We start from the raw sequence: 15787 nt of genomic DNA, 5'->3' as shown, positions 1-15787 counted from the left end.
TGCAGTGTTATCTCATAAGTCTTTTTTCCAGTACGCTATACGCTTCCATGTTTCTCAGGCATCAGTGTACAAGACCTGCTGTCACTCAAAGGGCTTATTGGCAGCTCTCTGGGCATGGCTGAGGAGAGACAGTCCTCCACAGAGTAAAGCAGTGATAAACTCATTTCACACCATTTGTTTTTGTGTGGGTCCACGCCTTACATTTTGCCAGAAGCTTGATATTGATTTTGGTAAAACTAGTAACAATATCTATGCTTTACCAATATGTTCTGTTTATCATGGCTGTCTGGATCATGCTCTGCATTTGTCAGGTGCTGTGTCATTGTACGAGCTAAAGTTCTTCTGTAATCAGCAGCAAATAATTCTTGTATCATATTCCTTTATTTTTTACATGCAGTCACTCAGAGAATCATGGTTCGAATAAAGCCACAAGCACACGTGTGTGTTAATCCCTGATAAATTGAGAAATTAGCAGTTTATATCCTCAGCCCTGGATGTCAGACCTGCTCATGATGAAGATTATGATGTTAAACACCATGAACCTATACAACCTCCTTTTAAAAACAAACAAACAAACTAACTAATAATAATACTATTACTATAAAACATATCAGTTTATTCCATTAACTGCAGTTATTTGCTGGAAGTTATCTGTGCCCTGTTTTCTTTCTGTTAGGTGTTTTTTTTTTCCTTTCATCAAAGAACTGAGATTGATTCGCTCTCCGTCATTACATGAGATTGTTTAGGGTTTTACTGACCCTACGGCTGACCCACAGGATTCAGCAGTACATTACTCCATGTTCTTAATATAGTGCTTAATATTTTCAGTTCAACAATTACATTCATTCATGTCAGCACTTGCCTCGCTTTGTTTTTGAAGTCATTATTCTAATTTGTGTCCTAGGTCTTCTGCAAAAAACAAGACAAGAACAAAGGCAAAGCAATAATACTTTCAATAATACTCAATAAGTATATTCAATTAATACTCACACAATATTGTTTAAAGGGTTAACCAAATTCAACTGATTTACTTGCGTTTGACATTTAGCAAGTCTCAAATTAAAGTCGAATTGGATTTGCAACCATCAATTACTGAACGCTAGATCAACGAGATAAAAATTAAATCTGAAAGCAGACCAAGAAATACCTGTTTGTGAACATGCATTTGACAAGATCAGACACTGCTCCATTGTTATTTAATTGGAAACAAAATACTCCATGATTTTCCCATGACAGTTACCTGGAAATTACTATAATCATCTGATAACTAATAAACGATGTATAGTGGTAGTGTTGGTCTGGCCAAAGTAGCAGTGGATTACAGTTTATAGTCATTAGTCTCATTCAGATGCCTTACTGGGTTGATTCTCCTTGAAATTACAAGATCTGGAGTGTTTAGCTGAGGTATATTTTACACTACATTTAGTCATTGTTGTAGTGGTGATACAGATGGGGCTGCCTGCTTAATCAGAGTTAGATACTATATTATAGTCACACCCTTATTAAAAGATGGTCCAGATTGTACTACATATCCTATTGTACACACTCAGATTTCCCTTCTGTTTTTATGTTCTTTTGCACCTATATTAGAATCCGGCACTGTCATTTATGTCTGTTTTTTATTTTTGTATAACTATTATTGTTGCTGGTGGTGGTGTTATTTTTATTATTATTGTTTCCTAACACCCATTTTCAGAGAGTTTAAAAATCTATATTGTACCTGTTTTTTTCTGAAAGTGTTGGAATGGAAAGTAGTACCTCTGATGTTGGTAAACAATATCTATATTGTGTATTATTGTGCAAGATCATCAATGTAATTATCATCTACATGTATGACCTGCCTGCCTACACTAATGTGACATATCTGTATATATTAATCAATACTATTTCTACTGCATTATTGTACAAATATTCATTGTAGCAACATACAAGTAGTTCAACAGATTCTACAGTAGTAATAAAGAGTTTGGTTTTACTTTGCTTTCCTGGTGTTTTCTGTTACTTCCAACTCCACTGTTGAGTTTATTTGCTTATAAGGGGGAAAATAACTGATCGAATATGGTTTCCAGATATTCAGGTAAATACATTAGCTGCCAAAATCTAAAATCTGAATCTAAAATTCCTTGAGAGGTGAAGATCCGACACACGTATCTATATAAACCTGTAAATCTACATCCTGTTTCATTCATTTCAGCAGGAAAGCAGCAATTTGATGTGCATTATATTGAATATGTCCTGCTGATCTTGATGAAGACCAGTTTAGAGAAAAATGTTCAACTGAGTTACAGGTACAAATGTCTAAGTACTCATAGTTACTAATTATTTAATCTAAGGCCTAGACAAATTCAATACCTTAACCTACCCCCAAAAGGCAAAGTAGAGATTTGTACCCTATCACATTTGTTAGGTTTTTCCTTTCCAAGTAGTAGAAAGTGGCTTATTATGATAAATTAAGTCACTGCTGGGAACAAGTTTTTGATTTGCCAATGCACGTTTCTAAATTATTTAAGCAATAAATAACTAAATTATGTAAGCAATCCTCAAGTTAATTATTTGATCAACAAGTAAAAAAAGAATGCATTTAAACTAAATACAAAATGACACAAAGCACAAAATACGAGCTTAACATAACAACACAGATATTCAAGGTGATGTACCATCCCATTTGCAAGTCTCATATTGTATGTTTATTTGTGCAAAATGTATTATAAAGATAATACAAATGAAAACATATCTTATATTTATTGCCAATACACAAATCTTCCATATAAGGTCACAAGCACCAAGCATTATTACGTGATTTGTAGAAATGATTCTCAGTGCACAAATAAGACAAATAATAATCACTCACAGAGGTGTTTTGTTATTGTCTCAGACTCTGCTGAATTAAAAAAAGTTTAAAGAGTAAAATATAACAGCCTTCTTCCTTTACAGAGCCAGTACTGGGGAGGGCATTACACGTAAAATGTATTTTTTTTAATTAGAGACGACATGACTGGAATGAGCCTTAGGCTAAAATATGTAAAATGTCAGAAATCCTTACCCTACATGACCTCTTTAACCCTTGCAGGAAGGTAACATGATCGTTCACCTGTGTTAGGTCAGGTCTAAATGTCTACACTAAGTATGTGAAAGAAGGAATCATGTTGAACGACTGCTGAACTAACAGTAAGATATCAAGAGGCTTTACCCACATTGGCATTGCCATTAGAAATTAATCAAATAATACAATTTTTTTTACTTGACATTTCTTATGAGTGTTTCATTATTTCTGAGATTGTTTTCTATCAACTAACACTGAAATGCATAATCTGTACTGACTTGACTAAATGTGTTAATTGTTGTAAATGTTATAGTTGCCATGAAAATTACTGATAAGCTGTTTAAATCTATTTTTTGGTTAAATACTTTTCATCTTATCAATACCTAAGCCAAATAATCAAAGATTTAAACACTAGCAACCAGCCCAGGCAGCACAACTCTGGTTCAGTCCGGTTCAGGTAAATTACACCCTCCAGATGTCTGTGCATTAGTCCCACCTATTGCTGCAGGCCCAGTCTGCAAAAACAAATGATAAAACAGAATCAATCAGTTCCATGTCACAGTGATGGATAACTTGATTGGTCACATTTTTGTAGCTGAGAATTATATAAAAGAGAGAGCAGGAGCAACATATTGTACACAAAATTCATACAAAGGTAAGTACTCACAAGCTGGCTCTTAATACTTTTTCAAGATATTAACTTAATAAACAGAACCAATAGAAGGTGCCAGCTGGATTTCGAAGAGCATATGTTACTTTCATGATGATCTGCAATACTTAGACATATTGGTTAAAACCTTTTCTTGTGTTTTAGGCAGGTCTAAGCAAGAAGGGATTTGAAAAAAAACACTGAAAATGGTAAGTTAATCAAATATTTACAACCTTTTTTATGTTTTCGATTTCTATATTTTCAGTCATCTCACAAAGATATATTTCCTTGCTGAACAATTTTACAGTATTTAAAAAGCCACATTATTATATATTTGTATAAATGTTTTATTTTATTTCCTTGTTACAATCAAATGTGCACTACCAGTACAAATTGAAATTAGAACAATAGAACAAATCAACAATTAAAGATAAAAAAGTCGTTTTGTTTGACAAAATGTAACCCCTTAAGCTGACAAACCCCTCTGGTACCCTTAAAAGGGCACTAAATATGTGTTCTCTTCACTGTTGTGTTGTTTGCCAAGTGTTAGATATCCCATGCAAGCTGAGACTCTCAGCTATCTAATAATATGAAGCATTTTCTGATGTGAAAAATGTGATGTGATTTTAGTGTACTAATACACAGTGATTTGTCATAATTGGATCTAATCTTCTCTGTGTTTGATAGAACATCAAATATACTACTATATACTGGATTCATTGTTAGGTTGTTCTGAACAAAACAAGCCTATATGCAAAGAAAAGTTATTCAAACTGAGTGATCTGTGACCGTCTGGATGAATGAGCGTTTACCCCCCGGGCTCTGAATGACGGCAGGCGACACAGAAACTGTAACTCGGATGTGTTTGAGAATGAAACGCACTGGTAGCCAAGAGAATAAGCTTTCTAACGATGTGCGCATTTGAGCAATACGGTGCAACTTTTATGCACAGTAGCTGTGTGCAACACTGCCAAATAATGCTTAAGAGGGTGTAGCAAAACAGTATATAACTCTGAAATTAACATAATTTTTCAGTTTTTGGTAACCTAAACTTTTTTTTTTTTTCAACCTGGCAGTTTAATGCTTACGTTTGTACCATTTCAGGTACACTACACTTGAACTGCCTAAATTTCTATAAAAACTGGAAACATTGGGGATGTTCTAAAACTTTTGACCGGTAGTTTGTAGATGCATTTAAAACAAAAGCACAATGTAAAATGATCCAGTAGCTATTAATCAAATCAGATTCCTCTTTACTCCTAGCCATTCAATGATCCAAGGGATTTGCATTGAACAGCTGAAGTAAGTCAAGTTTAACAATTATATGCAGAGCCGGGCGCTCACTACGCTCACTACGCAAGTTGCGTAGGGCCCCGCAAATTAGGGCCCCATAATATCAAAGTATGACATAAATAATATTTAAAACAAATTAAAATGCAACTGAGCGCTTTTGCGCTACGAGGGGAGTGACAGATGTAGCGTGAGCGCGCCTAAAAACGTGCACTAGTGAGGAGGGGCGGGTGAGGCGCGGGCACAGCGGGGCTTTGAAGAGAGAGAGAGAGAGAGAGAGAGAGAGAGAGAGAGAGAGAGAGAGAGAGAGAGAGAGAGAGAGAGAGAGAGATGGCATCTTTTAAAACAGAGGGCAGGAAAAAGGACGAGGACAAGAAGGCATGTATCAGCCGTTATTATTGATAATTTAACCTCACCTGTCGAGTGATGCTTGTGTGTGGCCTCAATGCAACAAGCTCACTATTACTGAACTCATTTCAAATCGGAATCAGTAGTTAGCTTTGAAATCAACACAACATACCATGTAAGCAGACAACTAGCCAACCACACGATAAGCAGCCCTGACAGGATGAATGAGCTGCTGACCGGGTCTCAGTGCTGCTGCAATGTGATCACTGATGCATTACATTTCCACAGCAAGCAGTTTATGTGCAAACGCTACTGTTTGAAATAATATATCCTGAAATAGTCACATTTATTATTGAAACATAACTGGTCCGTTCATTATGGGTTTCAAGTTGAAGTGCTGATGGGCGTTTCATGGTTCATTGCAATGCGTATCGCTTTTGTTTCCTATTATCATGCTGTATATTATTGTGGGCCTGTTGTGCACTGTTCATGTACACTGTGTTGTAATCCTAACGTTATCAAACACGTCACACACGTGACGTGAAAAACCACTCGGTAAGATCATTAGAAAAGTATTAAACAACAAGGCGTAATAGACACTCCTTTGCCCTTTGCATGACTGCGGGTAAACAACAGATCCTCTCTAGTGCAATGAACTAAGAGCATGTAAACCCGAGAGGGAGAGAGAGGGGCATTTCATCTGTGACTGAGCACCGTGTCTCCAGTGAGGTCAAACACGCGTGTCAGGGATATGTCTGCTAAATGTCATGATGGATGTAAGTGTATATTGCTGAGGAGTTTATGAAGAGAATGGCACTTTAACAACCGTTTTGTATATTCCAAGTAGTGGGACTATAAAATGCCATAACTTTGTGAGCAAAGAACTATTATATATAAAGCAATAATCCAGCTCAATCAGACTAAGTAATAATCTATTTTTTGAAAATGTTGGTTGATAGATAGCTAATGATTAGAAGTTAACTACTACAGTAATTTGCCAGTTGTCAGCTAATGATTTTTGATAGCATTGTATTTTTTTAAAGTACATTTTGAGTTTTAATGTTTAATATAGTATTTTCAGTACTGAGTATTTATGGTGTGGGCGTTTTTTACCTAAACTCTTTATTAGTTATTGCTGTTATTTCAATGTGCACAGTGTTCTATTTAAATGTGTATGTATTACTAAATATATTTCAGTGTATGTTAAAATGCAATACATGTTCTATGATGTGCACTATTCAAATGTTTGTTTCTCTCTTAGTTTTACCTAAACATTTTCTCTCTGCCTGCCATAAAGATGGGCACCACTAAAATGTTTTGCGACGAGGTGGGGGCCCCCACAATCAAATCAAGCCTATGGCCCCCAAAAGGCTAGGGAAATAGTATCTTTACCCTTTATAGGGGTGTAAAATCCATTCTGCATTATTCTATTTACCTCACTTCTCAATCTGACTTGTAATTTTTAATGTAAACAATCTGAAGGAAAGGTGGATGACTCTGTCTCTGTCATTTTGTCTCTGTAGGCGGTGGTTGCTGGTTTTGGTCCACTGGCATCCTTTATTGGTGCTGCAGAGGGTGTGGCTCTACAGGCTGACAACGGCCAGTTTCTCAGCTGTATTGAGCGAAGCTCTATTTATAACATAGAGGCTGCCAAGAGCACCAAAGACCCCTGGTGCAAATTCATAGTGGAGAAAGTCAACGATTCAAAAGTCCGTCTCAAAGACCAGAGAGGTGTTTACCTCAGTCGAATTAACAGGGGTGATGTCAACCATATCGAGGCAGCCAAGAATAAGCCTGATGTATGCTGTGAGTTCAGTGTTTTCAACAAGAATGATAAAGTCATATTTAGAGCTGACAATGGCCTGTTCTTAAGCCGAGTTCATCGGAGTAATCAGAACATTGAGGCTGCTAAAGAAGGTGTTGATGTATGTTGTGAATTTTCGCTGAGTATCGGAGATGTTATCAGCCCCAAGTTTGAAATTGTCAATATAGATTTCGGCAAAATCCCAGACCTGAGTGACAAGCCCTCTGTGGTGAAAAGTGATTACTACACTAATGAAAGCAGTGTGAACCAATCCCACACCTTCAAACTAAACTGGCAGAACACAGTCACAGAGACCACGACCTGGACTCATACCTGGGGGCTGTCCACTACCGTGTCTTCTGATTTTAAGTTCTTAAGTGCCTCAGTCACCGTCTCATACTCTGGACAATATGGCACCAGCTCATCAAAAGAGAGAACCATCTCCATGGCAGAAGAGACTACCATCACCATTCCTCCTAAAACCAAGATCACAGTGAAGCTGATGGTCAACAAGGATGATCATGCTGAGATTCCCTTCACAGCTACAATCAAGAAGACCAAGGCCAGTGGAGAGGTTGAGATGCTCACTGAGAAAGGCACCTGGAAGGGTGTGGCTTACGAAAATGTAAGGCTTAAAATCGAGGAAGAAAAGGTATAAGAACAGGTTTACATTTAGAATAACTAGTTCACAAGTTCAAAGCAAAACAACCCCGTGTATGGAGTGGGTTATGATATCATATAGAACTACATATTGTACCAAGGAATGGGGATTAAAATATATTGTGCTGATAATTGCAATTTCCATGAGTTATGAATGTAATCAATCTGAGGCAGCAAAATGGCTGTAATGTTGATATTATTGTTGTCTTTTGGTATTCTGGGATACTTGTCATGTAAGCTTTGCTTAAATTTAATAACTATATACTGAGATTAATGGGATCAAATACTTTCTAGCTTTAATTTCTATAAATGAAACTCAAACTGTATCATTGTCTTTTTTCTCCATCTGTGTGGACAAGTTTATTTGAATTATTCTTCCAAATAAAGACAATTCTTTAAACACACCTTATTGTTTCTCACCATTCTTCAACATCATACTCATAATCATAATTCTCCAGAAAATGCCAAGCACAAAGGTCACTGCATAGAGTTTCTGAACATTGTCAACCTCTTATGCAGAGTAATTATTGTCTGCCCCAGGTGGGCAGTATCACGTGATTGCACCCCGCTCACTCAACCAACCACCGCATTCACTTTTATTATTATTATTTTTTATTATCAAGTTATTTGCAAGTACCAGAATAACCCAGATATGAGATGTATGCAAATTAATAATAAACTTACAGATATTAAGTAACAGATTGGTTTCAGCTTCTGATTGTGACGTTCTATTACTTCAGAGGTTGTCAGCAAACACACATATTGGTTATAATGTTTTGTCTTTGTCAAATTATCTTGCTTTTCACTTATCCTGGTACTTTCAGTTAGTGACACTGCAATTTCTAAAGATACCACACCATATCAGTGTTTTATTTTTTTATGAAAACTACTTCACAAATCACCAACTAAAAATAACAATTTATAAAATTATGGAGAAGTGATTTATTCACATTCAACCCAAACATTTCTGTCTTCATATTTTCTATTATTACAGTCATTCATCTGGAGAAGACTGCGAGGAGATGCCGCACAGCAACAGCAAGAAGCCATTACTATCTCTCTGATTCCTGTCCTGCTCTCTCTTTCCTCTCGGTATGCACCTGCATGCCATTGCTTCCCTAATCACTCTAAACTCATCTCCCTCCCACTCCCCTCCTCCTCCCTGCACTCTACTCCAATCTCCGGGGAGGCCTGTGGAACTGCCACTCAGCTTCCAACAAGGCCAACTTCATCTCCGCTTTTGCCTCCCACCACTCTCAGGATTTCCTCGCTCTCACCAAGACATGGATCTCCCCAGAGAACTCAACCACCCCTTTTGCCCTATCCTCTCTGTTTGTCCTGTCCCACTCCCCCCATCTTTCCGGGCGGGGAGGAGGAACAGTGCTCCTGCTCTCCCTTTCTCTCCTCTGTCCCCTCCTTTCTCTCCTCTATTACGACTAACAGCTTTGAATTCCACGCAGTGGAACTCACCTCTCCCTCCCACTTCTTCCTTCTAGCTCTCTATCGTCCTCCCGGTCCACTCGCCTCCTTCCTGGATGAACTTGATGAACTGCATTTCTTTCCCTGTGTGTCTGTGTAAACAAGGTCATTGTCTCACTGTCTCACTGTGCTACAGTGCCATAGTGCAAACCTGATACCCAGGCAAAATCATCTGCAGTGAGAGAGGAAGGAGGAGGAGGGGGGGCAAAGAGGAAGGAGAAGGTGGAGTAGAGTTTGTGTGGGGTTGTTGACAGTGGATTGGAAGAGTGATTGGAAGTAAAACTTCTTGGCTGAGGTGAGTGAGGAGGAGAATGTAGACAGTAGAGAGCGGTAGAGTTTGAGGGCAGCTGGGAGTTTTCCACTTCTGTTCAGCGGCACGCAGACTGGATCGGGTTGAGCGGAGAATGGAAGAGAGCCAAGGCTGAGGAGAGGAGGGACGGACAGGACGAGACATGAGAGGGCAGAGAGAATCAAGGGAGGAGGTGAGGGAGGAGAACAAAGAGGAGGTAGCACAGTTGACAGATAGATGGGAAAAACAGTCAATGGAAGGTAAGAGAGTGAGGGCAGTGGAAGCAAGGGTGGAAGGAGAGACAGAGCAGAGATTACAGTGGAAAGTGACAGAGGGAGTGGGTGGAGTGGGGAGGGAGTGGAGGGAAAGGGAGTAGGAGATGAAGTGGTGGTCTGAGATGTCAGATGTGGTCTGAGCAGGGGTGGTAGATTTGTCCGGGGAGATCAATGTCTCGGTGAGAGCGAGGAAATCCAGAGACTGGTGGGAGGCGAAGGCGGAGATGAAGTCGGACTTGTTGGAAGCTGAGTGCCAGTTCCTCAGGCCTCCAGAGAGCGGAGGGGAGGGAGGAGGAGGGGAGAGGCAGAGAGATGAGGATAGAGGGACAGTTATAGGCAACCAGGCCTGTCCTGCATTGTTAGTCATGACCCTAACCCTGCTGGGATGATATTTGCTTAATTATCACATGAGCCACACCTGTACAAATGCCCCTGTTTCCATATACTCAGTGTCCGCCATTTACAAGTGTTTCCATTTGTCCTGTATGTCACATTAGTGTAGGCAGGCAGGTCATACATGTAGATGACAAGTACATTGATCTTTCACAATTGGACACAATACAGATATTGTTTACATACATCGGTAGCACTACTTTCCATTCCAACAGACTCTTACACTTTCTCTTTGTTCTTGCAAACTGGGCCAGCAGTTATGGAATGGGATTCATGCATAGACCTGTGGAGGGTGTGATGTACCTTAACTGGACTGAACCATAGTTGTGCTGCAATACGTTGCTACTGCTCTCTATTTTTTATAATTCTCAGCTTTTACTGGTTTTCCAGTGTTTCGACATTTGATTACTTGACTTAAATATGGAAATTTACAGTATGAATTAACTTTGAACCTAAAATGTATTTCAGCCACATTTATGGCAAACAACTTATCAGTTACTTCCATAAAAACTATAACATTTACAACATTTAGTAAAATTAGGCCATAAAAATATAGGCCAGGGGTAGTCAATTATTCTGTGTCAGGGTCCAAATTTCTTGGTCGAGGTATAGTCAAGGTCCAGACACCGGACATCAAGTACATTGATCTTTCACAATATAGATACTGTTTACCAACATCAGTAGCACTACCTTCCATTCCAACAGACTTTTAGATAACAACAATGTTAATAAATAAAAAATATGTAAAAGTGCAGGCTTCTGATACGGATACAAAAGAACTAAGAAACAGGGAGAAAACCTGTTAAAATATCCTTTAAGGTACTCTGCAACACGTGAAGAGCAAAATTGATACAGTGCATTTAGGCCTTGAGCTTCTCATTTCATCTTAGAAAGCACTTGACAATATGTTTTTCTCACAGTAAAGAAATTCTGCTAACGTTTACTAAGTACAGCGAGTTACAGATATATGCTAGGTGTAAACCTACTTTAGATTATTTTCCATGTATTGTTTTTTCTGTAATGACAACTTTCTATACTTTGAAAACATGTACAAGGTTTAAATACGTGTTGTGCCCTTCCAGACTTTAAAATGTTTTTACCACATTTCATGTCTTGAAAGTTATTTTATGGCTATGATCTGACAGATGAATGACTGTAATAATAGAAAATATGAAGACAAAAATGCTTGGCATGAAACAAATTATCATATAATTTTGGGTTGAATGTGAATAAATTGTATAACACTTGTATAACATAATTTTACAATGTGTTATTTTTAGCTGGTGATTTATGAAGTTGTTTTAATAAAAAAATAGGACACTGATATGTTGTGGTAACTTTAGAAATTGCAGTGTCACTAACTGAAAGCACCAGGATAAGTGAAGAGTAAGATAATTTTTGCTCTATAAAGCATGTTTTTGTGGAGAAGACAAAATATTAACCAATATGTGTGTTTGCTGACAACCTCTGAAGTAACAGAAGATCAAAATCAGAAGCTGAACCAATCTGTTACTTAATATGTTTAAGTTTAATATTAATTTGCATACATCTCATATCTGGAAACTTCTGCTACTTGCAAAGTGAATGCAGTGGTTGGTTGAGTGAGTGGGGTGCAATCACTCATACTGCCCAACTGGGGGAGATAATAATTGCTCTGCATAAGATGCTTGGCAATGTTCAGATGCTTTTTCTGGAGAATTATGTATGATATTGAAGAATGGTGAGAAACAATAATGTATGTTTAAAGAATTGTCTTTATTTAGAAGAATAATTCAAATAAACTTGCCCACACAGATGGGGAAAAAAAGTTTAATTTATAGAAATCAAAGCTAGAAAGTATTTGATCCCATTAATCTCAATATATAGTTATGAAATATAAGCAAATCTTACATGAAAAGTATCCCAGAATACCAAAAGTCAACAATAATATCAACATTACAGCCACTTTGCTGCCTCAGATTGATTACATAAATAACTCATGGAAATTGCAATAATCAGCACAATATATTTTAATCCCCATTCCTTGGTACAATATGTAGTTCTATATGATATGATAACCCACTCCATAAATGGGATTGTTTTGCTTTGAACTTGTGAACTAGTTATTCTGAATGTAAACCTGTTCTTACACTTCAGCTTCCCTGATTTCAAGCCCTACATTTTCGTAAGCCACGCCCTTCCAGGTGCCTTTCTCAGTGAGCATCTCAACCTCTCCACTGGCCTTGGTCTTCTTGATTGTAGCTGTGAAGGGAATCTCAGCATGATCATCCTTGTGACCATCATCTTCACTCGCGAGTCTCTGGTCCAGCCTGGAGACACAGCAGGTCCTGGGCACTCTGAGGTGTCTCCATCTCCTTTGCTGCGGCCAGGAACTCAGGTCGAGGACAGGAACTCTGGTTATTATTATTATTATTATTTCTTGGCAGACGCCCTTATCCAGGGCGACTTACAACATAAGTGCAATACAAAGTGCAAGAATACAGTTAAGTACAAGGCATCAATCATTACAAATTCAATTTAACTAAAACAGCAATTCAAAATACATTTTACAAATGTAAATTTACAATTTACACAAGTACAGTAAATGAGGTCCTACATCCTGGATGGTGAAAGCTAAGTGCTGTCAAGATGTAGGGTCACAATTAAGAACGTAAGAAGAAGTACTGTCGAAAAAGATGCGTCTTGAGTAAGCACCGGAATGAGGTCAAGGACTCTGCTGTTTTGACAGATAGTCATCTGGCACAGGAGGAGCGCAGTGGTCTGGAGGGGATGTATGGAGAGACTAGTGCTTGAAGGTAGCTTGGTGCAGTGTGGTCGAGACAGCGGTAGGTGAGGGTCAGTGTCTTGAACTGAATGCGAGCTGGTATCGGGAGCCAGTGGAGGGAGTGGAGTAGTGGAGTAGCGTGTGCGAAGCGGGGCAGAGAGAATATTAGACGAGCCGCAGACTTCTGGATGCAGGCAGGCCGGCCAGGAGCGAGTGGCAGTAGTCCAGGTGGGAGAGGACCAGTGACTTGACGAGCAGCTGAGTCAACTAGTCGGTGAGGAAGGGATGGATCTGGCATATGTTGTTCAGGAAGAATCTGCAGGTGGGTGTCAGCATGGTGATGTGCTGGGTGTAGGAGAGCGCAGGATCGAGGGTGACTCAGATTTTTAGCAGAAGGAGAGAGTGTGGTGGATTCCAAGGCGATTCAGATGGGGAGGTCAGCAGAAGGTGAGGAAGAGTGGGGGAAAAACAGGAGATCCGATTTGGAGATGTTGAGCGGTGGTGCGAGTGCATCCAGGCGGAAATAGCAGACAAGCAGGAAGAGATGCGAGAGGGTATGAGAGGGTCAGAAGAGGGAAAAGACAGGAAGATCTGGGCATCATCAGCGTAGAAGTGGTAAGAGAAACCATGGGATGCGATGAGGGGGCCCAGGGAGCGAGTGTAGAGAGAGAACAGGAGCGGGCATAGGACAAAGACTTGGGGAACGCCTGTGAGGAGAGGTTGGGGGGTGGATGAGGAGCCTCACCATGTCACTTGGTAGGACCGGTCACTGAGGTAGGAGGAGAACCAGGCGAGAGCAGTCCCAGAGATTCCAAGGTCAGCAAGGCAGGAGAGGAGAATGGAGTGATCAACGGTGTCAAATGCTATGGAGAGGTCAAGGAGAATGAGGACTGAGGAGAGGGAGGGCGCTCGAGCACAGCTGAGGGAGTCAGTGACTGCCAGGAGAGCCGTCTCAGTGGAGTGAGCTGTGCGGAAGCCGGATTGCAGAGGATCAAGGAGTGAGTGTTGGGACAGAACGTCAGAGAGCTGACGGTGGACCGCCCACTCCAGAGTCTTTGAGAGGAAGGGGAGTAGGGAGACAGGGCGATAGTTCTGAGGAGAGGTGGTGTCAAGGGTTGGTTTCTTGAGCAGTGGGATGACAGCAGCTTGTTTAAATGCAGAGGGGAAACAGCCAGAGAGGAGTGAGAAGATGAAGGGGAGAAGATCAGGTTGTCCAGGAGACCTGATGGAGGAAGCACAATAGTCTCACCCCCTGGTTGCTGTGACTCTTCTGTCTTCTGGGTTCCCGACTGAGTTGACTGCTGCATCTGTGGCTGCTGTTCCTGTTGCGGCTGCTCCGGCTGCTCTGGCTGCTCCAGCTGCTTCGGCTGCTCCGGCTGCTCTCCAGATTCAGGGACTGGTATAATCTTCCCCTCTGATTCAGTGCAGGGGAAAACAGTTGATGCCTTCTCCTGGGTTATAGGCACCTCCTGTTCTGTTGTGGCCTCTGAGGACACAGACGGCGACTCTCTCCTGAAGTAATCTTCTCCTGGTAGCTCCTCAGTGCTCAGGGGCAGACTCTTCTGCCAGACATGGTGGTGGATACTATTCCACCATGTACGATGGCGGACACTCACCCTTGGAGTGGGATGAGGAAGGCAGCACCACTTCCTCATCTTCTCCCGGTGCCTTTTGCCAAGGCACCAGTTTCTCCCATTGCAGCTCCTCTTCCTCCATGCAGGACGTCAGAGATGTCTCCTGCTCCGTCTCCAGCTTAGGGACAGACAGAGGCTTCTCCTCTTCCTCCTCAAGCTGCAGACAGTACTCTACTATTAAGGCTCTTCCCTCTTCCCAGTATTCCACTCCATCAGGTGAAACATGCCCAGGTTGTCCAACCTGGAAACACCACTCATCCACTGCAAGGCACACTGGACAGACCTTGCAAACCATGGTTGGGGAAGACCACAGTTGAAGAGGCACTTCCTCTTCTTCTTCAGGCTGGAAGCGGGGCACCAGCGAGAGCTTTGCCTCCTCTGGCTGAATGGCCTTGTCCTCCTGCTGCTGCTGCTGGCTCCGTTTCTCCGTGAAATCCAGCAACTCCTGCATAGCCATCTTAATGTCAGACTGACCTCCTTGGATAACCTCCAGTTTGTCAGGAACAGACCGGTACAGAAACTCCAACAGTAAGGTGCAAGTGGTGAGGTGCAGGTGTTTGAGGCCTTCCGTCTTCAGCCACAGTGGAGAGCTGGGATTAAACAACCAGTCAGCACCGATCTCCACTTTGTTTTCCACCGCCGCCATTTTGTTTGCCTTTTAAATTTTCTGCCGCCTTTGTTTTTTCTTTTTTCCTTCAAAAACAACCTTGCGTGTTTGTCCCTTGTCTTGACCCAGACCGCATAACAGGGGTATAACAGGGTTAAGGCAGGTTCCTAATCAAAGTCCATTACCGGTTGGAGGTTGTCAGACAGTCCGGGGTTCAAGAGGGAGAATGGTCCAGGTCTAGAAACAGGTACTCAAGCCAGTGAATCCATCAACTATCAACTTTACCCTGCTCTCTCGCTCTCTTGCTCTCTCGCTCTCTCGCTCTCTCGCTCTCTCGCTCTCTCGCTCTCTCGCTCTCTCGCTCTCTCGCTCTCTCGCTCTCCTGTGGACATTGCTATCCCAGCCAAGAAAGCACACCCTGGTCTGTTTCCTGGTTCCTTTTATAGAGGAAGTGGTGGGCGGGGCTATGGCCATCAGGAGCCCTGCTGGCTTCTGGGATTTGGAGTCTTGGAGTAGAGGTTTTGTAGTCTCCTCCACTGAAAGACCCGCCCT

General features: G+C 41.0%; 1 protein-coding gene across 1 annotated transcript; it reads left to right on the top strand.

The window, feature by feature from the left end:
- The first annotated feature begins 3775 nt into the window (after positions 1–3775).
- Positions 3776–8198, top strand: LOC136750107 (aerolysin-like protein). The gene is made up of 2 exons (XM_066704905.1): positions 3776–3901; positions 6854–8198. The coding sequence occupies exons 1-2, from the start codon at positions 3899–3901 to the stop codon at positions 7790–7792; spliced, it is 942 nt and encodes a 313-aa protein (XP_066561002.1). The 5' UTR covers positions 3776–3898; the 3' UTR covers positions 7793–8198.
- The last annotated feature ends 7589 nt before the right edge of the window (positions 8199–15787 follow it).

This window comes from Amia ocellicauda, chromosome 1 (genome assembly GCF_036373705.1).
Source record: "Amia ocellicauda isolate fAmiCal2 chromosome 1, fAmiCal2.hap1, whole genome shotgun sequence".
Classification (NCBI taxonomy): domain Eukaryota; kingdom Metazoa; phylum Chordata; class Actinopteri; order Amiiformes; family Amiidae; genus Amia; species Amia ocellicauda.
The sequence above is the reverse complement of the archived record's forward strand: the minus strand, read 5'-3'. Positions and strand labels throughout refer to the sequence as shown.